Source organism: Hetaerina americana, unplaced genomic scaffold, assembly GCF_022747635.1.
Source record: "Hetaerina americana unplaced genomic scaffold, ioHetAmer1.1.p SCAF_3, whole genome shotgun sequence".
NCBI lineage: Eukaryota > Metazoa > Arthropoda > Insecta > Odonata > Calopterygidae > Hetaerina > Hetaerina americana.
In genome coordinates, this window is record NW_027286874.1 from 73,543,520 (window position 1) to 73,570,320 (window position 26,801).

Sequence of the window (26,801 nt, forward strand, 5' to 3'; positions counted from 1 at the left end):
ATCCATGCATGGAATAATGTCTAGACAACAACTAAATATGAGATTTTTTAGCATGAAGATTTTCAGCTAAGCATTCAAACTTCTTGACATTTATTGAATAATTAATTACTTAATATTTAACTCAAGACAGCATGCTAACAAGCATAGTAACTTTTATGACTCCACTTTCGTATTTAAGAGTCCCATAATATCTGAATTCATCTACATATTTCATCTTGGCCATCTTATTTATCATATATAGACATTTGATTGACTATATCTTGGTGTATTATGCAGGGATTGTAACTCAAGCAACATTATATTACCATTATATACTAAACTAATCAAGATTACATTAGAAATACTAGTGCATGAGGGGTGAAGCTGAGAATGCCCAGAGGCATCCTCAGAAATCAAACCTGGGCCCTCTGGTCTGTAGCCCAATGCTCTACTCACTGGACAACCATGTCCCAGTTTTATTATAGTTTTATAGAAAAAGAAACAGGAGGCATTACTTTCTGAGCAACCTGATACTAAGAAACTACCATAGTTTGACAAATCTAGGTTTTCAATGGTTTAAAGCAATGATAATCATCAGCAAAATTAAGATTAACGATAAGGATTTAAACACACTGAGAAGTCCTTTGTGATGAAGAATGAAGGGAATGCAAAATGAAATAAGGTTTTAGCTATCAATCAACTCACTGACTCAATTAAAAACTACAAACAAAAGACAAACATATAGGTATATTAAATCAGATAAGCCAGGTAGCCTAAATATTCTAGACTGTTAAACCTCAAGAGTGTGGAAGTATACAAATAAAATATGTTAAGTGAGGAATTATGCAAAGATTCTCTACCTGAGAAAAAATGTGAGTAAAATTAGTTGTATTCAAATTTTGAAGAATCTTGGAACTTGTCAGATTTGGTGACAATATGTTGGTTTCATTATGCTATCAGTAGGTGCCTTGAAAATGATGGTCATTTCATTTTTTGATGGATTCAAGACCTAAACACTTTTAATAATATAATTATCTATGCTTAAAAAAATCATTATTTTTCCCAAGTATATTTCTCAGTTAATCAAGTAGATAAAACATTATTATGATATCACGCTTGATATTTTACTTGAAGGTTCAGATATTCCATAGCCAAACGTCGAATGTACTGAGGCACCTTAGATACAAGACTCATCCTTAAAAATTATTCCACAAAAGATTATTGAACTGATGAAAATAACTTGGGCATGACATAATATGTCTTGCTTTCAATTGCATATGTATTAAAATAAAATTAAGTACTACGTGCATAAGTTTCAACTTCCTTGTGTCTTCTTCAAACAATATTTGTGTTTTGGGATAATTTATCACACTTCCAATACATATTATCAATGATGACCATGTTAAATTTTTCCAACAATGGAAGGATTTAACGGAGATGGTCGCAGATTCCTCTTAAGCAAGTCCTGCACTGAAGTTAGTGTTTCAATTGCTCGAGCTTTAGGCAAAGTACAGTCCTGTTCATACTTCTTTACATCAATAAATTCTTTGAGGGCTGTATTACCTTGCTTCACCTGTGAAAGCCTACGTTCAAGATTTCTCAAAACGATCCATAGATTGTCATCTTCAAGTTTTTGCTGATTGCCATAAAGAAAAAAAAGGAGTATATCGTTAGAATTTATACTTGTAACCAGAGCAGCAGTAAATACAATATTATATTATTCTATGACACTACATTTTCTTTATAAAACTATAATCCATGCCTTTAAAGACGATTTTATACATTGATTATTATTGTTATGCATTCTTTGTGCACTAGAAGGATATTTTCAGTAAACTGCAACTATGTAAGACTTCTAATAAGAGACCTTTCATATGCTACTAAGGAATTGGAAGTTAGTGAAGGTATAATCTATTGAAAGATTAACCATGTATCACTGAAAAATCATTAATAATATTTGAGCAGTAACTTCCACATCAATGTATGTATAATTAATTTACCTTGAGTATTTCATACTTCGCTACAGCTTCAGATGTCAAGTCCTCAATATTTTTACGGTTTTTTATCTTCAAGTGCATAACTTCTCGTTCCTCTTCCAGTTCTTTCAATCGTGTTTGACCTTGAAGCTTCATAGCTTCCAAATCTTTTACTTCATTCGAATTCTTCTCCAATGAAGCCATTTTTGAACGAAGTGACTTGATCTCTGCCATAATTTTTCTTTCCAATGCAGCCTTCGAGTGGTACAGAAAAAATTGTCAACAGCCACTTTCTCGAATGCTTTAAATATCACAGGGTCTGCTTTTATTTATGTATAAAAACAACTTTCTCAAGACCATTCACTCACATTAAATATTTTATGGAACATTTTTATCGATCTTTGCTTTTTATAATTATTCTTCATTTCATTTACCATGAATTTAATACACAGAATATAAGATTTCCAATACTAATCGTCACAACAAAATCCATCAATCTATTAGTATCATCACCTAGACAATGGATTAATTGAATAATAGAGTAGTAGTAGTTTTTAGGGGAGGCGACCGACAACTGAGGTCATTTGCGCCATAGGGGATGGAAAGGATGAAGGGTGGAGAGAAACCCGGCGTCGGCATTAGCCTACTCTTTACGAAAGGCGCCAAGGGGTTCACAGTTTAACGTCCCTTCTGACGGACGGCGTACTTGCTCAAAGTGCCCTCCACAAAGCACCTGAAGTAGGAATCGAGATACCTCTGAAAAATATTCAACACCGCCGGGATTTGAACCCGCACCCTCTGGGTGGGAAGCCAGTATGTTAGCCCCCACACCATCTCGATCCCCTTGAATAATAGAGAGCTGTAGTGTGTTACAAAATAAAATCTTCCTTAACTTTTATAGATAGGTACTATCAAATACAATTTGAATTATTACACTGAAGAGACTATATATACTATGTATAAATCCTGTGAAAAAAGTGATGAAAGGAAATTCCATTTAATGAAATTTTATAATTTTCTGGTGCTCTGGTGATGTTTGCAAAGCATGCACGAGACTACGGCAAGAAAGTCAGTGCGACAATGCATCAAAAAATATTAATCAATTTGCATTATTTGTAAAATACTAGCACATTCCTTGAACAACTTAGATCAAGTTCCTTGGACTTATTCAAACTTCTAAACAGTATTGCTATAATAAGTCATTATCAAGTCCAAGAGATCTTTTAAAGTGCAATTAAAAAAAAAACACTTCACCATCGTATAAACCAAGAGCATTTGGTGCAGTCTGAAGGAACACCAAATAGCAACATAAAAAAATTAAAACTTATAAGAGTGAAAAATCATGTATGGCTGGAACTGTGATGTGCAGTAGATATGGAATGTATATGAATAATGTTGTGGCTGAACTTTAAGCCATCAAATGCATCCATCGATTAGCAACTCAAAGAATGCAGAAGGCCATCCTTGGGCGAGATGGTCTAAAATTCTATGAAAATGCCTATGGAGGGGCTGTGAAAAGGCAAGAGGCAAATAGGATAGACCATAGGAGGGTGCAGCAGCCTTCCTTCATAAGAGTGAAGGTGGAGACCACAGTGGCCAGTACAGCGTCACTCATCTAACTGAAGGTGGGGTAAAAATTACTTGAACAGCTGCAGGACTAAGATATGGAAGGCAATGCGATATCACTACATTACCATTATGAAGAGCAGCAGCTCCCTAATTTTCTCTTTTTTTGTATCAAATAACCAATATCTTAGAATCCTCTTGAGTAAAATATTCTAGAGGTAAACTAGTTCGCCTATTCAGATCTCTGTGTGGAGACTATGCAAGAGAGTACATTAGTCAAATTTATCAATCAATTTAGGACTGGAACTTGGAATGTCTAGTCACTCAAGGCATATGAGAGAAAATGAAAAGGCAATGAATAGGTAGAGATGCAAAGCATTGGGTGAAGACAACTTGTGTGTGAATGAAATGGCCTGAAGAAGGACTCTTTTGGCAACCCTTTTGGCCATGAATGGAAATGCAGACATGTCACAATGATGATACAATGAAAGAGTAATTATGGTGGAGATAGCAATGAAACCCAAAAATACCATAGTAGTACATGAGCAACAACATACTACAATGATGACAAAGTAATAGGAAATATAAAGGGAGAAGAAAATATAATTATACTTAGAGGCTGGAAAATAATCATTGGAGATCAGGAAGGACAAACATGAGGATGATATTGTCTAGGGAAGCAAAATGAAATTTGAAATTCTGCAAACAGTATTAATTACTGGTAGTAAACACACACTTTCAGAAGCACCCACTAAGACACTTCACAACGAAGGACTATACTTTTTGAAGTTGCAAAGAAAACTATAGGCTGAAGGAAACCTAATAAAATGAAAATATGAATCACTGATTAAGTACTGGACTCAATAGAATGCAGAAGGAAGTCCAGAAGTTCAATGACTGAGGAAGGATAGATATGATACTGAAGGTTGAGAAACTAAATCAGCTGAGAAGTTAGAAGAAAATGAAGAACCTGAGAATAGAATTTCAGCATGACCTTGCCAAGGAAAAAGTTGAAGCAGCATACAGAAACATGATACATAATTTAAAAAAATACAAAGCAAACATCAGAGACATTTGAGATGGGGAAAAGCTATGGTGAAATTCTTACCAAAGATGGAGATAAAGTAAACAGATGGAAAGAGTATTTGGAGAATCTTTATGATGGAAAAGAAATTCAAGCAAGAATACTGGAAGAAGAGGATACTATCAGTGATGATGAGTAAGGAAACTATATCCTTATGAAAGAATTTGATGCTACAGTAAAGGACTTATTAGCAAACAATGGATTAGTGATCGATGATATATCTTAGGAGCTGATTATATGAGAGGAGACACACTGATTGACTTAAAGAAGAATGTAATCATCCCTACACCAAAAAAGAAAAAGAATAAATTGTGAAAACTTAAAAACTATCAGTTTGACAACTAATGAATCAAAGATTATGGCCAGAATAATCCAGCATAAAATGGAAAAGAGGTTGGAAGAGTATTTAGGTGAAGACCAATGTGGATTAGAAGAATTACAAGAACAATAGAAGCTATTCATGTTCTCAGACTCATTGTAGAGAAAAGGATACAGAAAGATTCACAGACCTATAATAATAATCAATAATTAATTCATTGATCTGAATGTCGGAAGCTTTTGACAATGTGGACTGTAGTTGGATTCTCTAGGCCCTAAAATAAATCAATGAAATGATCTCAAATGAGAGGAGACTCTATATAAAGAAGAATGTAATTGTGTGCTCAGTATAATAACCTAGCGGCTATTATTAGATGTAGTAAAAGCAGGGAAGAAGCTAAGGTAATGAATGCCATACTGCAAGGTTGCTCATCATTGCCCTTGATAGTTGATGTGCACATTGAGAAGGCAAATAATGAGACCAGAGAAAAATAAGAGATGGCATGTCAATACACGGAGAAAGGATATACTGTGAGAAATAAGAGATACGGTGAACTGCTCCTCACAACATAGCTATTCAATCAGAGAAGATGGAAGACCTGATAAAAATGCTAAAGAAGTACAACTTCAAGATTAACAATATTAAAACCAAGGCAAAGATCTGCAATCCAAGCAGAGAAGACAATCTCTAAAACTAGGGGAAAGAAATGTTGAAACAAGTGGAAGCGTTTTACTATTTAGCAAGCTAAATCTTGCTGAAGCAAGAGGATATGGTAAGCTGAATAGGAATGGCCAAGAGGGCTTATAATCAGAAGAAGCAACTGCTAATGGCAAATAGCACTAGCATAGACATAAGAAAGTGATTCGCTAAAAGTTATACATAGAGTACACTTCCCATCGGATGTGAGACTTGAGACGCCAGGAGCAATAGAAAAAAGATAGTTGGTGAAAATGTGGTACTACAGAATAATCCTGAAAATAAGTAACTATGGAAGAAGTATTTCAAAGAGTTAGTGAAGAGAGAAGCCGATGGAGGACATGTACGAGAAGAAAAGGATATTAATCACGCACATCTTGAGGCATGATATCTTAATGAATATCATAACTGGAGGGAATATAGAGGGAAAGAATCTACAGAGGAAGGCCAGCGATGAAGTATGTGAAGCAGGTAGTGAAAATTTTCAGTGTAAGGAGCTATGGGGGAATGAAGATATCGGCAGTGGACAGGATAGTTTGGAGAGCTGCTACAAACCAAACCATGATGATGATTATGAGTATAATTGCCAAAAAAAACTTGGTATTTTCAAAAATTAGTAAGGAAGCCATTGAAATAGTGACCCAAATAACTTCAACCAAGAGGACTGCTATATGCCTCCAAGCAGATGGCAGAGATTATTTCATTATGAGAAAAACAAAATTTGCACTTTTCCAAAGATTTATTTGTAATGTACAACGCGTTTCAGTTCATCAAACCATCTTCAGGTAAAAGACAAGATTCAAAATGTGATACATCATATTTATACCATTTTGAGGAGGAAGGGGGGGAGAAGAAATGAGTGAGGAGTAAGGTAGGCGGAGACAAAGAGGGGATATATGGAAAACCCAAGGAATTAAAAAGGAAACTAAAGAAATGGAGAGGTAAAAAGAAAGGGGGGGGGGAATAAGCACTTGTGGTCATCATTTGAGAGGACTTATTTCATCAACTAATGTGATATTTCAATCCTTTGGATAGTAATGAAAACTGCAGCAAAGGACCTCATTAGCTAGTTCCTAGAATGGCAATCAAACCATCATTACATGAAGACTACCATAGTGAGATGCAAAAATCATTAAATCTTAACAGAGCTTGGGTTTAACTGGTAGTACCCAGAGGTGTCATAGCCCAAGAGCTTTCCGACTGATAGTCTAATACTCTACTCACAAAGCTACCAAAGAAAAGTTTTACTATACCGACACAATCAAAGGCTGTTATAACCATATTTTTTTCGACACAGTGCAAGTTTTCTAAATTTAAAAAAATGCTAAGTTTCCCCTAGGGATGACAAGTAAGATGCTTTTGATCATCAAATTTTTGTTATAACTGGATGACTTTTTTGTACGTTTCCCTTTTACACTTGAAAACTCATTACTTCCTTATCTCATTATATAAGTAAGGTGTCACTCAAAAATGCCTTCCACAGGCATGTAGGGAAACTTATCTTTCATACAAACCAATACTTGTTATTCAATCAACCATATAAAACAAATGAGCTGAAGAAATTCAGCTAACCAAGTTGTGATAGCAACAACACTGTTCAAGGTGTGACAATTATGCAAGAATGCATATTATTGATCTTAATAAATTACAGGTTTACGTAATGCACATATATTATTATGTCCAGTGCACTTAATTTTTTTTTTGATTTGACATTTACTGAATTCATGGCAGAGAATGTCAAATAAAGTTTAGTTATTATGATAGCAAAACAACATTGCTTATGTATCGTGACAAAGCATGAGCGACATATTATTTATCTTCATCAATCAAGGATTTTGTTAATGATATTAATTTTAAAATTAGAATATTATATGCAACACATTTACAGGATGTAGCAATATACTTGTGACATCCCTGAGGACAATTGAAAAGGTTCTGTGACAGTGATTACAGCAACAATGCTGATGATAACAAAAGAGCATTCATTATTTTATATAAATTTGGGTTATCTTTAGATCTCAAGATAGGCCATCATTTGAGCATCTTAAAAGCCTTCTTCTCCCTTGTATTTATATCCTACGCTGCTCCATTTTTGTATAAAAAATCTTCTTCTGTTCCTGACGAATCCTACTTTCTATAATTACATGAACCGCTGCAGAAGCAGTATCCATATAAATGGTCAAAACTTAACCTGTTCTATTAAAGATCCTCACCATTACACTTCCAAAATTTACAATAAACTTTCAAAATCAACTACATCTATTATTTCTCCCACTAATATTAAAGCAAAAGTGTGTAAACTGTTACAAAGCAAGTTGTCCTACAATGTGGATGAGTTCTTTTGACGATGATCTCAAAATGTGAATCTTTAACTATCAGCATCTATAATATTGTTCATTATCTCCTTGCTTTAGGGTTTTTTTCCTATTTCCTACATTATTTCCATTGTGTCCATGTAAATAGTCCAATACTGATGAGTTCTATGTCTTTCGACCATTTTGAACAATAAAGTATTATTATTAGGGTGGAATATAACAACCTACTAATATTCATCCCTCCATTCACAAATGTAAATGAAAAAATGCATTAAAACAATTTAGATAAAATACTATGTGATTGCAAGGACACAAATTGGTGAGTAATGTATGATTTGATTTCAATTTTACATCCCAAAACCAAGAGTAGATCTATTTCTAAACCCTTGATTAGAGAAAAATTCATTTTCACTCATTAAGTGTTCTGGTATTGTTACAAGACACCACTGCCATCTGTATCTGCATTTTCCTGAAATAAGAGCTTTAAGATGAAACAAAACTTTCCGTGGACCTGTTCCATCCATGATAACAAGAAATACGTTCTGCCTGCATTGGAAAAATACAAGCAAGTTTTATCAATACAAAGATATGTTTTCAAGCAAGTAATAAATTTCATGCATGTTCATGCACTTACAAATTGGCAAGCACTGTGAAGATTCAGCATTTATGCAAATAGTATTAATGTATGTGATTACATAATAATTAATTTATTACATACATGCTCAATGTTCATGCAGGACAATCATAAACCTCATATCACCCATTGTTTTATCCTATTAATTTCAAAACAATGTTCATTATTACAAATTCATTAGAACAGATTCATTTCTCGTAAATTTTATAAACCAAAATATTTTCTAAAGTCACCTTAAGAATCTGTTTCATGCATAAAAATCCGATACAGTCCCAATAGGGTGGCAATTCTTGGGTACCAGAGGATTACAGAGACAAACCAAAAGACTTATCGAGGGGCTTCCAGTGCTTTCTTATTGTGACATGAGTTTATTTAAAAATTCAAATAAAAAAAATGCTCAAAATCATGGATAATCAAAGAAATATCTTATGAAAAATATAAGGAAGGAATAGGGTGGTCTAAAGAAACTTGTGATCTGTTCGACAAGAGTGGATGAAATACTGAATAAAAACCTTCCATGCAATTCCTGAATAGGTGTGAATGAAAAAATATTTATTTAAGAACTTGCTTCTGGTAGTAATTTTGATGGGAGGCGACTGACAGCTAAGGTCATTTGCGCCATAGGGGAAGGACAGGAAAGGATGAAGGGTGGAGAGAAACCCGGCGTCGGCATTAGCCTACTCTTTACGAAAGGCGCCAAGGGGTCCGCGGCTTAACGTCCCATCCGACGGACGGCGTACTCACTCAAAGTGCCCTCCACAAAGCACCTCAAGTAGGGATCGAGATACCTCTGAAAAATATTCAACACCGCCGGGATTTGAACCCACGCCCTCAGGGTGGGAAGCCAGTACGTTAGCCCCCGCACCATCTCGATCCCCTTGCTTCTGGTGATCATGCCATTCACCCTTAGCTAACAAAGATGGCTCACCATGTTGCGCTTGTGGAATTCACTCGATGAATCAGCTTGCTTTTCAATTTGATGATCACCCACACTTACACTTTCTTTAATTGACCAGATCTCATCTAACCTGTTGAAAAAAAAAATCAAAATTTTAGCATCACCATCATAAATATTTCATGTAGATTAATTGTAACACAAGCGTAATCAGATTTGAATATTCTTAAGAGACTAAATTTTAATGGAATATGTACTGAAGATTCACATATATGAGCTCTCACAGTAGGTACATGAAGCACTTACGACGGCTGCAAGGATGTAGGATCTGAGAGATGCTTTGTAAATTTTAACAAAGCCTCTACAATTGCATTCTCAGTTGATTTGATACGCCCCTCTTCCTTCTGGCATTGCTCATCCACACTGGTTAGAAACTCTTCTATTTCTTTCTCCTTGCGTTTTGTGGCCTGATACTCCATTTGATTTTTGTGGGTTTCACCCCCCTCCACCTATCACCAAACAAAATAAATCATGACACAGGTTGCAGTGACAATCAACCACATTCCATATAAAGAATGACTGATTTTATTTTACTGTCTAGGAAGACAATCACACAAATACATTGTAAAAATGTTTTACCATTTGCGCACCAACTTTCTGACTGAAAGATTCTGTTTGACTAACTTCAACATAACTTGATTCATGTGCAATGGGTTCAATGAAAACCTTAAAGGACAAACTACCTTGATTTTCATCACATAACTTTGTGTGCTGTGGTAATTACTGTGGTGACACTAATCATTTTCCACAAAGTTTTCATTTTATGAATGAATTAGAAACAACAATTGGCAAGTTACCATAGCAAAGGCTGCCTGAAAACAGTTCCTTATGCATTTATTGTTTTGAAAGGAGGGAGAGGAGAAGAGAGGTGAAAATTACAATTGTCTAATTACCAACAATGGATAATTATTGTGATTAATGTGTCATTCCCATTACGAGCATAATTAGTTTTACTCACATTGAGTAAAACATTTAAATAAAGGCCTCTTAATATGGCCTATTAAGCTATATGCTACAACTCAGCAGTTAGTGCAGAAGCCAACTGCTAAATGGCTTTATATGTAAAATGAATTGTTTTAAAAAATTCCAGCCAATATTTAGAGAGTATTGAATTAACTGGTAATCAGGTAAGTTCTTGTGTTAACTGCACATTTGGAGTCACAAACCTGAAGCATGCCAGCCAAGTCCTGCCTTAACCTTTGGGCTTGTTCTTCAGCTTCCTCTGCCTGTCGGATAGCAGTCACTGTCTCAATATTATCACTTTTCACTCTTTCCAGCAACCGGGCCTTCTCTTCTTCAAGAGATATCTGCTTCACGTCACCATGAAGAACTCCTAAATTTGATGTTATCAGAGAATCTCTTCTTTCCATAGCCTCTTGAATTTGTTGTTTTACTCGTACAGCATCTTGCCTAGACTTTGGAGTAATAAAGCAAGTGTAATTACCATTGATAGGAGCAGCATTTTCTCTGATTTTATCCATCAATTAACAATTTTAGGTACTGATTCTGGACAAACAGAAAAGGTAACCCAACTGCCAACATTGTAAATATGCAATGAAAACAATAATTACACAGTTTATCATGAGGTAACATATAAATATCATAATTAATATGGATAAAACATCATGGATGCAACAACATGCAAAAATGCAGAAGGGGTGGGGGAGAGTAACCTTTTCTAATACTATGAGCACTTGGATTTTCCAAGGACTTAGTGCATGACCCATGTATAATGGAATTCTTCTATTTTACGACAACTTTGCCCATCTTTCTCTAAAATATTTCCAAAATAGATTAACTGTTGCATTTTACGTTCATTAGTATGTGGTGGATGGGTAGCAAAAAATGTTCAAACAATACTGACTCACTAAGGTTGAGGAGTAGGTAGCTTTGAGTGGCAAGATGCTTTAGCGGATAGTGTTTTTACCATGGCTATAACATTTCGCTTTTTTCAAAGATGTAGCTGTTAGTGTAGCTCCTACAAAAAAGTTTGCTACACGCAGCTATTAGAAAAGCTACTTTCCATAATCTTTCCCAATGAACCACAGTGATCAATATCACTTGAACAAATCAGCAAGTAGTGTCATTTGGAATGCGTAATCCTTAAAGAAGTCTTTTAGAATCTCCAAAAATATCTGAATCACTAAAAAAAACCTTGCACTACCACTCCTCTTGTTCTGCAGCACATTTTCTCACTTTTAAATTGAATGGCTAGATGTTTTTGTTCCTTTACAAGGCAGGTCATATGCACAAGAGAGGGAAAAAGTCCTCTCTTGCTTTCTTCTCTACGTTTAGACTGGGAGTTCAGACAGGTTATTGAGCATACTGCAAAATTTAATCTCCTATACTATGCAGGGAAATATCAAATGATGAGGAACAAACAATTACTGCATCTACTTCATCATCTTATTACAGAATCAGCAAATAATGGCACCCAATTTATCATCCCATACTCAAGCTAGCATGGCTCAGTGCAAAATAGCGTGATTTGGATTGCTGCATAAGCTATGCTGAGTGTATGCATTGCAAAACTTTTATTTCATGGCTCGGGTATGCTAAAAGAGCTTCAAGAAGTTCAAGGAAGGAAATGATAAAGGCATTCCTTTGCAAGCCATGGAAAACAAATGCAATTCCTAAAATATTTTCCCACAAATGGGAATGCATCTTCAAGGGAAATATATTTGCAACATCTTGTTAAGGTATTAGGTCACTAGCCAGTGTTTTACTGCATTATTATTGTATAATATAAAGTAAAACCTCAATGCAGATTTCAATCATTCTTAATTTGAAATATCACGTAACTTGTGGTTCAGAGCAGCCCCAAACTAAAAGTATAGGAGTTTGCATATTTTTAGCAAAGATACTGAAATGACCCATTACTAGCAAATACACCATTTATTTAGAAAATTTTCCATTGGCACTTCTAGCCATCAGAAACTTGTGAATTAAAAATTCAAAAGTATACATTACAGAGGCAGTGCATATAATACAAACTAATGTAGTCATAGATTTCAGTTGCGGGACTAGTAAGAATGCTTTTGGGGAGAAATGCTCCTCTTCAGACAACTTAATCCACGGCTAAGCTATCTTCCTTTATGTCATGTCCTCTTTCTATGTCTAATCTTGTTGGCCTAAGTTCTTTACCATACAGTTTTGGTATATATTCCTTCCATCTCTCTTGGATCTTTCCTATACCAACTATTATCTTACCCGACTTATCTCTAACTGTTAGCAGAGATCTTCCCTTCTTACAACTCAATAGAGATTTAACCTTGCTGTACAGTGCACCAATTGCACCCTTCCTCTGCAAACTTTCCATATCCTCGCATTGCATCTTCCACCATGCTTCTTTTCTTTGATTTGTTGCCCGTCTCAAATTATTATTTGACTCTATGTGTTTCCTCTTGTTTAACTCTATTTACATTCTTCCATTTTCTTTATCTATTTTTCAAATCATCTCATCCGTGATCCATGGTTTCCTTGTCTTTTTCCCATTAACGGTTCCTAATTTTTTTTGCGGCTTTCAATATCCCTTTCTTGATACATTCACATTTCTCATTTCTCATAGTTCTCAGCTCTTTAACGTCACCCATGATTTTCTCTACAGCCTGCTGATACTCCCTTCTTTTCAATCCATTAAATGCTTCTACATTCCATTTCCTAACCCACTGCCCCTGCTTTATATTTTTGTAATGAACACCACACTTCATAAAAAATAAATTGTGGTCAGACTCTGTATCTGCTCCTGGGAAGCTATGAAAATTGATCACAGTGTTCCTGAATCTATGCCTAACCAGAGTACATTCTAGCTGATACCTTCCTGAGTCACCTGGCATTTTCCATGTATACCTATGCCTTTTTTGGGGTCTAAACCAAGTGTTGGTGATGACTAGCCCCTGTGTCCTACAGAACTCAATTACTTTCTTCCCACGGTCATTCCTCGTACCTAAACCATAGTCCCCTACCTCATCACCATATCTTCCTTTGCCAACAGTCGCATTCCAATCCCCCATCACTATCAAATATTTCCCTGCAAGAACACACGCGATTATACCCTCTAACTGATTGTATATCCTATCGACTTCTTCCTTTGTATGATTGCTTGGTGGCAGGTATACCTGAACAATGATCAAGTTCATCCGTTCTGCTTTTATTTCTACTAGTAATATTCTATCTATTGCTTGTTCTATGCTTTGTCCTACCTCTTTATTCAATATTATGGCAACCCCTAGTTGGCTCTCGTCCCCACTGTATATTATTCTATAACTATCACTCCAGTAATCCCCACTATCCTTCCATCTCACTTGGCATGAACCTAAAATATCTATATTTCCTCTTTCCATTTCTCACTTTATGTTCTTTAAATTTCCTGTCCTCAACATTGTCCTAAAATTCCAAGTTCCTATTCTAACTAAATTGGTCTTCTTCTTCTACTTCCTTTGTCCTGCTGCTGTCGGTTTTCTTTTGCATGGGTTTCGTGAAATTGAATTTCATAGTTACCCATGAAATGAGAATAGACAATTGAAACCCTTATTGATGATAAGGGCCCAATTATTTCTCAAAGCCCTTTGAGACACTAACTGAAATACTTCGAAATGTATTTAGAGACCATATCCCCCTTTTTTCTTGTGAACTGTTCTTTAATTACATAAGACGTTTTGAGAAGAGAGGAATATGTGTCATTACACTACATTTCCTTAAGAAGTTAAGGGCTCACAAGACTCTTCCTAAGATTCATTATATCACTACATAGAATTTTTGTAAGAAGAAGGAATACTAATTATATTCAATGACCAAAGAAATTCTGGTGCAAAACTAGTATATATGGTGATATATATTCTATCCACTTCCTACCTTTTCTTATCCCCTCCTTATGGAATGCCTTCTACTCTGACTGTCCCTGATGAAACTGTTGCTTCAGAAATATTTAAGCATTTATCAGCCCATAAAAACAGTTTCAAAATATTTCTTTTGTTTCAATGAATGAATTTCAATACAACTAAATTAAAAAAAGTTGTTTCTCTCCAAGTAATGTACTTTATAAAGTACTAACACGTGATTGAACTGATCAATAATCAAAGAGAAAAATATTTTTGTCAAACCGAAATGAAATTTTTTCTTCCTTTTACAAAAAGATGCATGTTTAATATCAATGATAGTACCGTGGAGGTGAAGGAATCAATTCAGGAGTGGATGATGGAGCAGAATGGGTTGAATAATGCAGGGAGTCAACATAAGAATGATTGTTGGGACAGTGAAATGTGGTATTTCAGTATGTGTATGAAATCACTGCTGTGAGCAGAGCAAAGAGGGATGTGAAGAGAGAAACAAGGATGAGGATACACAACACAAGAATATTTATAATATTTATAGGATAAACATATTTAGATCAGAAGTTTCCATTGATAGAAGAATGTGGAATTTTAAGTCTTGAATTGTTCAACATGTGAACAAAGGAGAACGCCCATGTGCGAACCTAAATAATGACATCATAGGGCAGATTACAAAGATGAGGAATGGGGGATTATGGATATGAAAAATCAGGAGGACACTCATGGAGTACTGGTGCAGGCAGTTTATCAAATTAAGGAGTAGTATTTAGGCATGGAGGAGTTGTTTATATCCTGTGAAGACTGCTTTTAATGCTATCAGGTAAGTTATTTTAGTGAAGCCATAGGAGATAACCAAAATATACTTGACTGCTGTCCTCATCTTCCCAAGAATTACAGGAAAGTGAGGGTCACCTATTGAGTGACAAGATCTTAACTCAACTGTTCTTATCCAGTGCACAAAAGCCTAGCAATTATTATTTTTTTTCATCCCCACAATCTGCCTGCTGGTGCATTTCAAAATTTGCATGCTCTCCATAAGCTTCATTTCTTTCTACCACTCTTTAAAATCCCCAAGGAAATAAATGTAAGCTCTAACCATGGAATGCTAACAAATTTGCATTTTGGGCTTCGAAAATGAAAGATAACTGCTATGTCCTTACTTACTTAGTAGAGCCAGGAACATTTTGGAAACAATCCTTTGCAAATTTTTGATTTCATTTGCCTTGAAAGTTCAATTTATTTAGCAAATGAGAGAATGGGACGAATAGCCTGGGAGAATGGGAACTTACAGGGTGCTATATCAATGGAGGTCTGTAAACATCAATAAATATTAACAGCCAAAGACAATGTTGATGTTTGTTTAGGTGTCATTTTAACCATGAGATCCAGACAAAATTTTTGCTACCCATAATTAACTAAATATGTATCATGGGAAAATATTAATATAGTTGAAATTTATTTTTACAGTAACGGTAAAGTGGATAATGCCATTTCATATTGATGAAGAAAAGGTAATTTGAAAAAAAAGAGGAAAATAATACATTCATTTCCCACTTGGTGTTACTTGAGAGCCTCCACCACTGGGAAGGGAAGATAAATGACGCTTCAATCTCTCTCCCATTTTAATGCTATTCCAAAATCACATGCACAAATTACACTTTACACACTTGAAATCCAAGTCAACTCACCCGAGAAGATGCTATCTTGGTTTTCAGAACCTCTCTTTCAGAATTTAAACCATTCATCTTACTCTGTAGCATCTGTATGCTCTCTTGCATTTTAGTCTCTTCCATCTGCAACTGTGAATATAACATTTGCTCATCCTCACCTAAACTTTCAATCAGCATTTCCGCCACTTTTTGTTCCTGAAAGAAAATACATACAGAATGCAAGCCAAGGATTAGTATGGAGTCAAAGGGATTTTAAAAAACTAACAGAAGTTCCATAGTAGTTTAATCAAAACATCAGGAATAAGGATTTATCATTCATTTAATCTTTAATTTTGCTTCATTTGGCTACTGCAAAGGTAAAAATATGAACTCTCCTCAATAATTTCCTTTGCTCATTGCATTCTGTTCAGTGACTGCCTCTTCTGACAATTTTATTATGAGAACCTGGGCTCAGATCAGGACATTAGACACGATTGGGAACACATTATTAGAGACAAGCAAAAAATAATGGTAGTCAGTACATATTATATGTTACTCTAGTTTGGTCTAAGGTCTGATGTAGAGCATTTTTTCGAGAACCTTTTTGTCATCGAAAAGGGTTCCAGGTAGGTAAGTTTTGAAGAAATACCTTGCATGTTGTTGATGCCTGTTTATCAGTCACTAAAGTATGTGCCCAGTATATGAATCGCATACAGCACGCATTATTGGTAATTCAGGGTAAACTTAGGACTGTATGAGGTCTCCAGATGCCGCAGTGAAGCGAAACTAATTAAATATTAAAAAGATATTCTGTGAAATACAATCCATATTGAGCTAATCTCTCCCATGGACTACAACCTTCACACGATGGAAGGGATTGTGCATTCCAATGATCCCTAGAGCTGTGCTGGCCATAGCAATGATAATTACTCCTGGTAGGGTCACCCATGCAAGATAGGTCAACGATTAGGTACCAGACAAGTCCACACAGCATCTGTTCCTCAGTGAAGGGGCTGCAAAGGCATCTGACCCCAGTGGGATGGCCATTGAGCGTTGGTGTCATGTTAAATACACTATTGAGGAAGGGTTGTCCATTATCACCGATGCTGTTCAATGTATATGTGGAGGAAATGATTAAAGTGGCATAGGAAGAAAAGGTGATAGGAAAGAAATTCAGAAGAGAATTTGTAAAATCAGTTAGGTTTGCTGATGACCAAGCTCTAATTTGTCAGTCAGCCAAGGGGTTGCAAGCATTGCTGAGTGAATTAGAAATTCAGTGCAATTGATATGGGATGGGAATCAATATTAATAAAACAAAGGTTCTGCAATTTTATATAAAGAAAAAGGCTAAGCTAAACATTAAAATAGGAGGGCAAAAACTAGAGCAGGTGGAACAGTTTACGTATCTCGGAAGTGTTTTGGACCAACAGGGTCAAAGTAGTAGGGACGTCAGGAGAAGAAATGAATTATGCAAAGAAGCTTTCACAAGGAGGAGGGAGCTGATGACATGGACGTTGAATAAGGATGCTAAGAAAAGACTCGTCAAAACTTTGATATGGAGCGTAGTAATGTTTGGCACAGAAATAGATAGATAGATAGCGGTCTTTATTTGGGCGAAATTGGAAGAAATGTGGTCACTGAAGCAGGATGATAGAAGTAGGTTGGAGGCTTTGGAAATGTGGGTGCGGGGAAGAATTGAGAAGGTGAAGCGGATCAAAAGGAAAACAAATGAGGAAGTACTAGGTATGGTGGGCAAGGAGAGAAGATTGTTGGGAGAAATCATAAGGAGGCAGGAAAAATGGATGAAGGGCGTATTGATCAGCAGTCGGATTTTGAAGGCTGTAGAGGGGAGTATGTTAGGTAAACGAGGAAAGGGAAGGAATAGGATAGGGATGTTGGACAGGATGAAGGAAGTATATAGAGATGAAGAGGGACTTGTTTCCGAGTACGATGTTGGGTTGTGTTTTGTTAGGAGAAACAAAATATTTATTTCATAGTTGTGTCCATCCAAAACCTACCTTAACCGGTAGATAACCTAATAATAATTGTGTTACTTTCTAATCATCATTATGGAATTCCACTATGTTATTTTTTATAGGAGTCATATAAATTGTCGTAGCACAAGGTCATTGCACATTATAAGATCACAGGCATATGAATTGCTGATTCAAAGAGATAAAATCAAAGTCATACTCTGAAATGTTAGATAAGGGAGTTTGCATAAAAATAAAACTGAAGGAGCTACATGACAACAGGTTTCTGACTAAATATTCTCAAACTGTATCAATGGCATAAATATCTTCAACCATTTGAGAATTTAAACCGCACTTCGTACTACTGATATTCATATAATGTCTTTCTAATCCTACTTACCCTTTCTATTTGCTCCGAGAGAGATTTTGCCTTTTCTTCAGCTGATTTTCTCAAAGAGAAAAGCTCTTCCACTCGCTTGCTCTCCACATCATTTCGTGCTTTCAATTCAGCCAATTCTGCTTCTGCTTCCCATGTTCCTCCACCACCTAAACCCACAGATTCTACTCCACTCACATTCACCCTATCCAGGAGGAGGTTGTAATCCGAGAGCTGGCCTTGCAATTCTTGAAACACCGGATGAAAAAGAGGAAAGAAAAAACAGCATATTAAGTTACAGGAGACTTTCCATACATTCATTACCAAATGATTCTCTGACATTAGAGTACAAGTGAGTGATAAACGCAAAAGATCCAGTGTTACCTGTGAGCTCTGCTGCCATTTCCTTCACCCTCTTATCATAGAGTGCAAGGGTTGCCCTTTGGGATGTCCCCGCTTCTGTCTCCTGAGCCAAGTGGGTTATTTCAGATGTAAGTTCGCCAACTTTTGAACGAAGTATGCCCATGAAGTAAGAAATGTCTTTCACTTGACGTTGAGGCCCGCGACCTCCACTTCCTAATCCTCCACTACTCTTAATTCCATTGGATGAAAGCCCACTTAACCCTTGCTGGGTGACTGGACGGTCCATGACATTCACCTACGGATGTCAAGTTTATCACAATAAAGGTGGCACCAAAAATTAATACAAGAAAACTCATCATATCATGCACAAATCCTGGATTTGCATAACACAAAACTAATTTTATTGAAGTTAAAACCTTTAATTACTCATTTCACATGTTTTAATTTTTACTGATTTACATCCAAACATGTTCAAAGACTACAATTAGCAGCAACACTGGTCTACTATTTTGGGTTACATTCTCCTCCAGCTAAAATCTTGATTGCAACAAAGCTTTGCTAGTCATTCTTGGAGAAAAGATAGACTAGAGGATAGGGTATGCAAACCCTGATCATGGATTCCAGCCTAAAATCCCACGTTATGCCCACAGACTTAACTAAAAAACCTATAAGGAACCATAGGTGCCACTGGGAAAAGGTGCTACCTCCCTCTTCTAGTACATATGTGAATTTCAGCATGCACTAATGTAGGGTAATCCCTGTCATCTATAAAGTGAAACCTACATCAGAATTTATTACGGTGGGGTTAAGATTATTCAAGGAATCTTTAATAAGCAAATATTTCAAGATATGATAAGCCATTACACAGTATTTTCCCGGAGACAACATAAAAAATAAATATTCCCCACAAGATTCTTTTGGAAAATTTAATATGAACCTCAATACTTACATACAGAGGGCATGGGAGAAGGGAGCAAAGTGCCAGGCAAGAATGGTTGAGCTGATTGTCCACAGGGGGGAGGGGGGAAGTAAGGTCCACTGGGTAGGAAGGAAGGTGATTAGGGGATAAGAAAAGAGAGGGAGGGCATTTGGGGTATTACTGGGTGTAGCAGACATCAAGAGGAAGGAAGAGGGAAAACATATAATTTGCTAAGTGTCCATTAGCACAATTTTTTAAATTCAGAATTGCTCCAAAACATCCATTCTGCGGCCGTTGACTTCTTGATAGAGGATTTCGGAGTTGAAATTGCTATTATGCCCTTCCCACTGTTGTTCACAAAATAGGAGTGTGCAATATTTGCTGTGGTAAAATACCATTTCATTTCTTGACTTCTTCCCCTCATTCCCTTGGCTCCATCACTAACAACCTCTCCCTCCTCTTCCTCTTTTTACCCTAATTAAATAACATCTCCCATGAAATCCTTTCACCCCCCTCCATCCCAAACCAAGCCCCTTCCTCCAAAATATCCTCCTACCACATCCATACGTGTGTAAATATAAGGCAAAAACTGTATTTTGTACCTGATGATGTTGACTGTTTGACAAAACTGGTCATTTTAAATAAAATTCAGTGGAACTAACAAGTTTTAATTTAAAAAAAATTCATCATGAAGATCTGTCAAGTTCAGCAGAGTACCATTTATATATTGACAACTAATACCGTTAATATCTTGACATCTAAAAATAATTTCCTATAGCCAGAAAGACAAAAGAGTGACCATTCTCAGGCGGTAATGAAGTACTGAGAGAAAATGAAATCTTTCCTCTTCTCATACTATACATTGCAACTCTAAGATAGGGCCCATCTCAGACTAAATGAATCATGCAATTAATATGTGCATCCTGCCTAGTAGATGGCTAAAAATCTGATACACACTTTTTTGCAAGAAAAACTAAATACATGATATATGTAATTACCAACAAACTCTTCAGAGATATCTTTAACATACTTGGATATTTTTATCCAGCAGCATTTCACCAAATTGCAAACAGGAAGGTTATTTATATAGGTACAGTAGGTTTTTTTTTCTGAAGGCCCGCCTGACCTCCGCAAAGGGTTAGTCAAAGTTAGACAGCCATTAACAATCGCGCAAGTAAATATTCAGTGCCTTAGGAACAAAGTAAACCTGCTTGAAGTGGCTATGAACGAGTGTGAACCAGACTTTTTGTGTATTACAGAGCATTGGTTAAAATACGAAGAACTTAAGGTTATTTCACTCTCAAATTACTCCCTAGTGTCGTCATTCTGCCGGGCCACGTATAAAAATGGAGGTGTGGCCATTTTCGTGCATAGCAGAATAAAGGGGACTATTAACTCAGTTCACGTGCCTGTGAAGGAAGAAAAAACCTTTGAATGTGCAGTGTGTTTCCATGAAACTCCAGTGGGATTGCTTGTGCTCATCTCCATCTATAGATCACCAACTGGTGATTTTCATTCATTCATTAAAAACTGGACCAACTCATTTGCTCCTTATATGCAAGCAACAGGATACTCGTGCTGAACGGCGATCTCAACTGTAATCTCTTAGTTGACTCCCCTCACAGATCAGAATTGTTGAATCTGTTCAAAACTTATGGCATGGAATGTTTTAACAATAATCCTACCAGAGTCACTCCCACATCTGCCACCCTAATTGATTACGCTGTGACCAACTTTAACCATGAAAAAGTAGTCACAACTGTTTGCGACCTAGGTATAACAGACCATTGCATGGTGAAAATAAGTATCGATACTAACCAACCAATGGATAGTCCAAATGATAAAACTTACCCAAGGCGGTCTCTCACTCATGGAAATATGCAGCATTTTCTGCTCCTTCTTCAGTCCCAAAACTGGGACAATGTCTATGACCTTAAGTCAGTAGACGAAGGTTTCAATTACTTTTATTCAATTTTCAAACACAATTTTGAAATGTGTTTCCCAGTAACACATCATAAAATATTTCATAGAACTAAATGTAAGCCATGGCTAACTGATGAGATCCGTTATTACTCAACTATCCTTAAAAAACTTGCTATCTCCAGTAAAAGTTCAAACAATCATGAACAAAGGTTACTCTATAAGGAATTTCAAAAGTATTACCGTAAACTGATTTCTACCACGAAAAGAACCTATAATGATAATAAGTTACTTAATTCCAATAACAAGTCCAAAACTGCATGGGAAATAATTAATGACTGTAGAGGTAAGAAAAATCCACAACTCACTCTCCCAAAACTTTGTAACCCTGAAAATAACACTGCCATTAGCTATTCATCTCTAGCTAATAAATTTAACAAATACTACGTATCAGCTCCTTGCCTAACTACTTCTCCAGCCAATGTGCTTTTAGCAAATGCACCATCGTCAATGTTTGCCAAGCCCTGTTCTGAAACCAATCTAAAAACTATTGTCTCCTCACTCAGAAACAAATCCAGTACTGGCCCAGATGAAATTCCTGGTAAAGTTGTTCATCATTGTTTTGAAGCCATAAAAGCACCCCTTTTATTTTTAATTAATGAATCTTTGATACAAGGGATTTTCCCATCCCAATTAAAAGAATCAAAAGTAGTGCCTATTTATAAAAACCATGGCTGTGTAAATGATTTGAATAACTACAGACCAATAGCCGTCCAAAATACATTTGCTAAAATATTCGAAAAAGCCATGTATATGCAAATAGCATCTTATCTCGAAAAAAACTTCCTACTTTCTAATTCTCAGCATGGATTTAGATCGGAAAGGTCTACCACAACTGCCATATGTCAGGCAATCGACAGCATACTTAATTCATTAGATGCTAAACGCAAAACTCTTGGAATGTTTTTTGACTTGTCAAAGGCTTTTGATAATGTAAACCACAATAGACTACTAATTAAACTCAATAGAATAGGAATTAGAGGAAGTCCTTTAAACTGGTTGAAGTCCTTTATTCATAATCGCACTCAAAAAGTAGTGTTATCAGTTGATGGGTCAAAATATTCATCCGAAGCATACCAAGTTAACAAAGGTGTTCCACAAGGCTCAACCCTTGGGCCACTCCTCTTTCTGATTTACATCAATGACCTACCTAACTGCTTACCAAATAATGATGGAATAATACCAGTGTTGTACGCTGACGACACTAATATAATAATATCAACACAAACATATCCCAGCCTTGTGGAAAAAGCTAAGTCTGTCACACTTGCTATAAACAAGTGGTGTACAGACAACCTTCTAGACTTAAATGTAAATAAAAGTAAAATAGTAAACTTTACACACAATAAGAACATATCAGATGATCTGCTGGTAAAAATCAATGACCTATCAATTGAGCGTGTGACAGAATGCAAATTTCTAGGTATTTCTCTATGTGCAAATATTTCTTGGGATACTCATGTAAAAGCCCTCCAACACAAGCACAGTTCAACTTGCTACTTATTAAGACACCTGTATGAAACTACAAGTAAAACTGTACTACTCAATTTGTACTATGGGGAAATTTACTCAAATATAACCTACAGTATAATATTATGGGGATCAGCTGCTATTTCTCAAACCATCTTTAAAATGCAAAAGAAAGCTATTAGAATCATCGCCAGGAAACCTTACAATGCTCCATCAAGGCCTATTTTCCATGAATTAAATTTGCTACCACTCCCATGCATCTACATTATGTTTTTAATTCTATATATAAAAAATAACATCGGCAACTATTCTCTTAACTCTGCCTATCATCATCATTACACCAGAGGCAGGAATGACTTCCATTATGGGAATATAAGAACTAAAGCATTGAAATTAGGACCCAATGAAATGGGCATCAGATTATTTAACAAACTACCCAAAAGTATCAAGGATACACAGGGAACTGCCGTATTCAGGCATAAACTAAAAAGATATCTACAACGCAATATGTTTTACTCGGTTGATGAATATCTCAACAACATTCCCGACCAGTAAGTTCATACTTTTAGTTTCTAGCAATGGTAATGGTCTGATTCATGTTTGTGATCAATGATTTTTCTGAATTTGATATTGTATGTGCATGTTACAGCCGATGTTCATGGGTTTGTACCAAACACTTATGTAACTATGAGCATCTATTCTTTTATGTATCTTAACTGAGCCTGTGTCTTTGCTCCTCATTGACGTGCCTTATATCATGTACATACTTCACCCACCTGGTATTTTTGTATTGTGATCTCTGGGCAAATAAAAGGTAATAATAATAATAATAATTTCAAATTTGGGTTAAATCAAATTTCAACCCCCGTTAGAATTGATTCCTCAGACAAAAATTTAGCGCAAGTGGTGGAAAGTATGATATTTGTCATGCCATTGTATGAATAATGCACCCATACTAGAACATAAATGATATCAATCAATATGTGGCAGTCATATTCCTATTATCTCCATTAGGAGCTTAGCTATATATCTCACCCTGGATTTTAGTTGATTGAAGTAAAATGTTCTTCTCAAAACCAAACCGTCTCAATAGTCTACATTTCAAGGTTTAGATAATACCTCCTCTCCATGTACATTCTTAAAACGATAATTCTAGGAATATACAGATGTTTTCTATCTCATATTTCTACTTCACTTCAATGAAATTTTTATACATATGTTTATTTAGCATTATTCCGAAAACAGCATTTTGGCCTTTACATCAGACTTTGAACATTGATATAACAATTTGACAATTATATACACCCAAGCCCTAGGTGGAGGAAAAACCACTTAGGCGGGAATCGAACCTACGACCTCTGGGTTGGCAGCCGCCACCGGGGCCGGCAATAATAAATTCCAAAATATTTTAATGCTAAATTCTCCTTTATTGGACACCTAGGATTCTCAAATGATAATATATATTGTAAGCCAATGTAAAAAGCCATAGTTTTTGGATGCTTTGTGAAATAAAGTAATAAATGAATCAATATTTATAATCTTATTAAGGCAAAATATGTACAAATATTACTAACAGAAAATTCTTTGTTGTTAATTAATATATAATAATTATTTTACATTGATGATGATTTTCACTGTCAGGTAATACTGGCAAACCATCCCACAACATTCAACAATGCCTGTGCACACAGCCATCCTTTAAACTGCCCTGATCACCAGAAACGTGGAGGAAATGCACAAATGAAATGTTTTGATTCTTACTTTTTGTTATAACCTATGACTCTCCGTGAAATAACAAATATAGAAGTGCACACATTTAAAAATAAAATCAGATTGCAAACAAAACTGAAACATGAAAAAGTAAATTGAAAATGTACCCTATATCATGGCAAAGGTCGAATAAATTGAAAAACACTAATAATTTTAGTATGGAAATCACAGTTTCTCGGGGATCGGAATGGTGCGGTGGCTAACATTTCCCTCTGATAGGGCCCGGGTTCAAATCCTAAAGACAACAAATATTTTTCAGCAGTATCCCGATCCCTACTTGAGGTGCTTCATGGAGAGCACTTGAGTGAGTATGACATTCGTCGGATGGGATGTTTAACAGTGGATCCCTTAGTGCCTTTTGACAAGAGTAGGCTAATGCCAACGCCAGGTTTTCTCTCCACCCTTCCTTTGTCCATCCATCCCTAATGGTGCAAATGACCTTAGCTGTCGGTCGCCTTTGATATAAACTACTACCACAATTTCTCTTCCAGACAAAACAATAGAGCCTTTCTTATTTTACAATATAATGAAAAACAAATAATACTTAAAAAGACCCAACAGAAACTATTTGATGGAAGAATAGCAGAACCCATGGGTCAAAGAAGGAGGCAATCCATTGCATTTGTTGCTGTAAAGGTAAAGATAATGATAGTTACAGAAACTATGAGATAAATCAAATAATAAATGTTCCTGATTGTGAACTGACACCTGAAGCTACTCAAGACACTACTTTGTTCTTAGTGATTATATTTATGAAAATAGGGCAGATTGGTATTCTGATTATCAATTTATGGGAAATTAAATGAATTAAAATATGCATAAATAAACAGATTTGCAAACTTTTATAAGTCAAGTTAGGGCAGGAAGTAGCAGAATATAAGGTTCCAAGTATCCAATATGTTGGGAAAGGAAGATGAATACTGCAGCTTAGATGTAAAATATAATCACAGCTTGAATTGAAAGGATTTAAATTGATGAGGAGGCCTTCAGTAAGGAGAGAAGTCTACCTTCTTCAACAGTAAGGAATTGAGAGGCCATTACCTCCACCATTGAGGAAAAGAACGGTGCAAATTTTAGCATCATTTTGAGTGAAAATGTGGAACTTTAGACAGGAAGACGAAGTAAAATTGGAAATACCTAAAATGCGGCCTGAGCAAAAAAAGAATCACATTAAATATCAGCGAAATTGAACAGGGAACTGGATACTATGGAAATGCTTATCGGTGGATGGAAAGGAATTTGCATGGTAAAAAAGAATGAGAACATTCGGTGTGCCATATGTATACGTGAAGGTTAAAAGAAAATATGGATGAATGAAAAGGACAGGAAGGTGTGCAAGGCTATCTTATGAAGAAATACCTAAATGGTAGTTCAAATAACATGTACTCACCACAGTTGATAGACCATATCCTGTTCCAATTTTCATCTGCTGACTCTGCACAGAAGATGCAAGACGAGATGCTGTGCCTGACATGGGTCTCCTAAATTGTCCTGACATCGCCGTCCCAGATCTCGTCTGGTTGATCATTCGAGCAGTTGATGGTCGAGAAATTGGCACAGGAGGTTTCTGATATGGCATGGCTTCCTAATTAATTCAAAAACAGCATTTTAGAACGCGTGCGAATTTTTTAAAATGTCATCTATAAGTTGCGATGTCTGTGGTTTCATCAATAATATATCTAATTTACCCCTCTTCTAGAAGCTGGACGTCCGTCTTCGTGTACCAATTGCATGGGGGTTCCCATTGTGTACTTCTTACTTTTTGAAATATTTAATTATTTCTTCTAGTTAAAATAAAGTCCGAGCACAGTTCTTTATGGACAATTTATGACTGCCAATTTACATACAGAGCGAGTATGAGAGCGAAGGAACCGCACATTGTATTAGTATTTTCGATCAATAACTAAATTCTTTGGAAACAGAATTCAACTTCCCTGCAAACGAC

At 36.0% G+C, this 26,801-nt stretch overlaps 1 protein-coding gene across 1 annotated transcript; it reads right to left on the reverse strand.

Annotated features, from left to right (window-relative positions):
• Positions 1 to 1,096: 1,096 nt before the first annotated feature.
• On the reverse strand, positions 1,097 to 26,778 carry LOC139690705 (intraflagellar transport protein 74 homolog). Its single transcript, XM_071588213.1, has 10 exons — positions 26,545 to 26,778; positions 26,247 to 26,441; positions 18,739 to 19,012; positions 18,379 to 18,602; positions 16,045 to 16,221; positions 10,691 to 10,939; positions 9,771 to 9,973; positions 9,498 to 9,597; positions 1,980 to 2,210; positions 1,097 to 1,615 (listed from the first exon to the last, which is right to left on the reverse strand). Exons 1-10 carry the CDS (start codon positions 26,599 to 26,601, stop codon positions 1,382 to 1,384), a joined length of 1,944 nt encoding a protein of 647 aa, XP_071444314.1. The 5' UTR covers positions 26,602 to 26,778; the 3' UTR covers positions 1,097 to 1,381.
• Between the last annotated feature and the right edge of the window lie 23 nt (positions 26,779 to 26,801).

Coding starts and splice junctions, on each gene's coding strand:
- LOC139690705 (XM_071588213.1), bottom strand. CDS start 26,601: ATGGGAACCCCCATGCAATTGGTACACGAAGACGGACGTCCAGCTTCT. Junction 9,598..9,770: donor CCTACATCCTTGCAGCCGTC/GTAAGTGCTTCA, acceptor TTTTTTCAACAG/GTTAGATGAGATCTGGTCAA. Junction 1,616..1,979: donor CGAAGTATGAAATACTCAAG/GTAAATTAATTA, acceptor TATGGCAATCAG/CAAAAACTTGAAGATGACAA.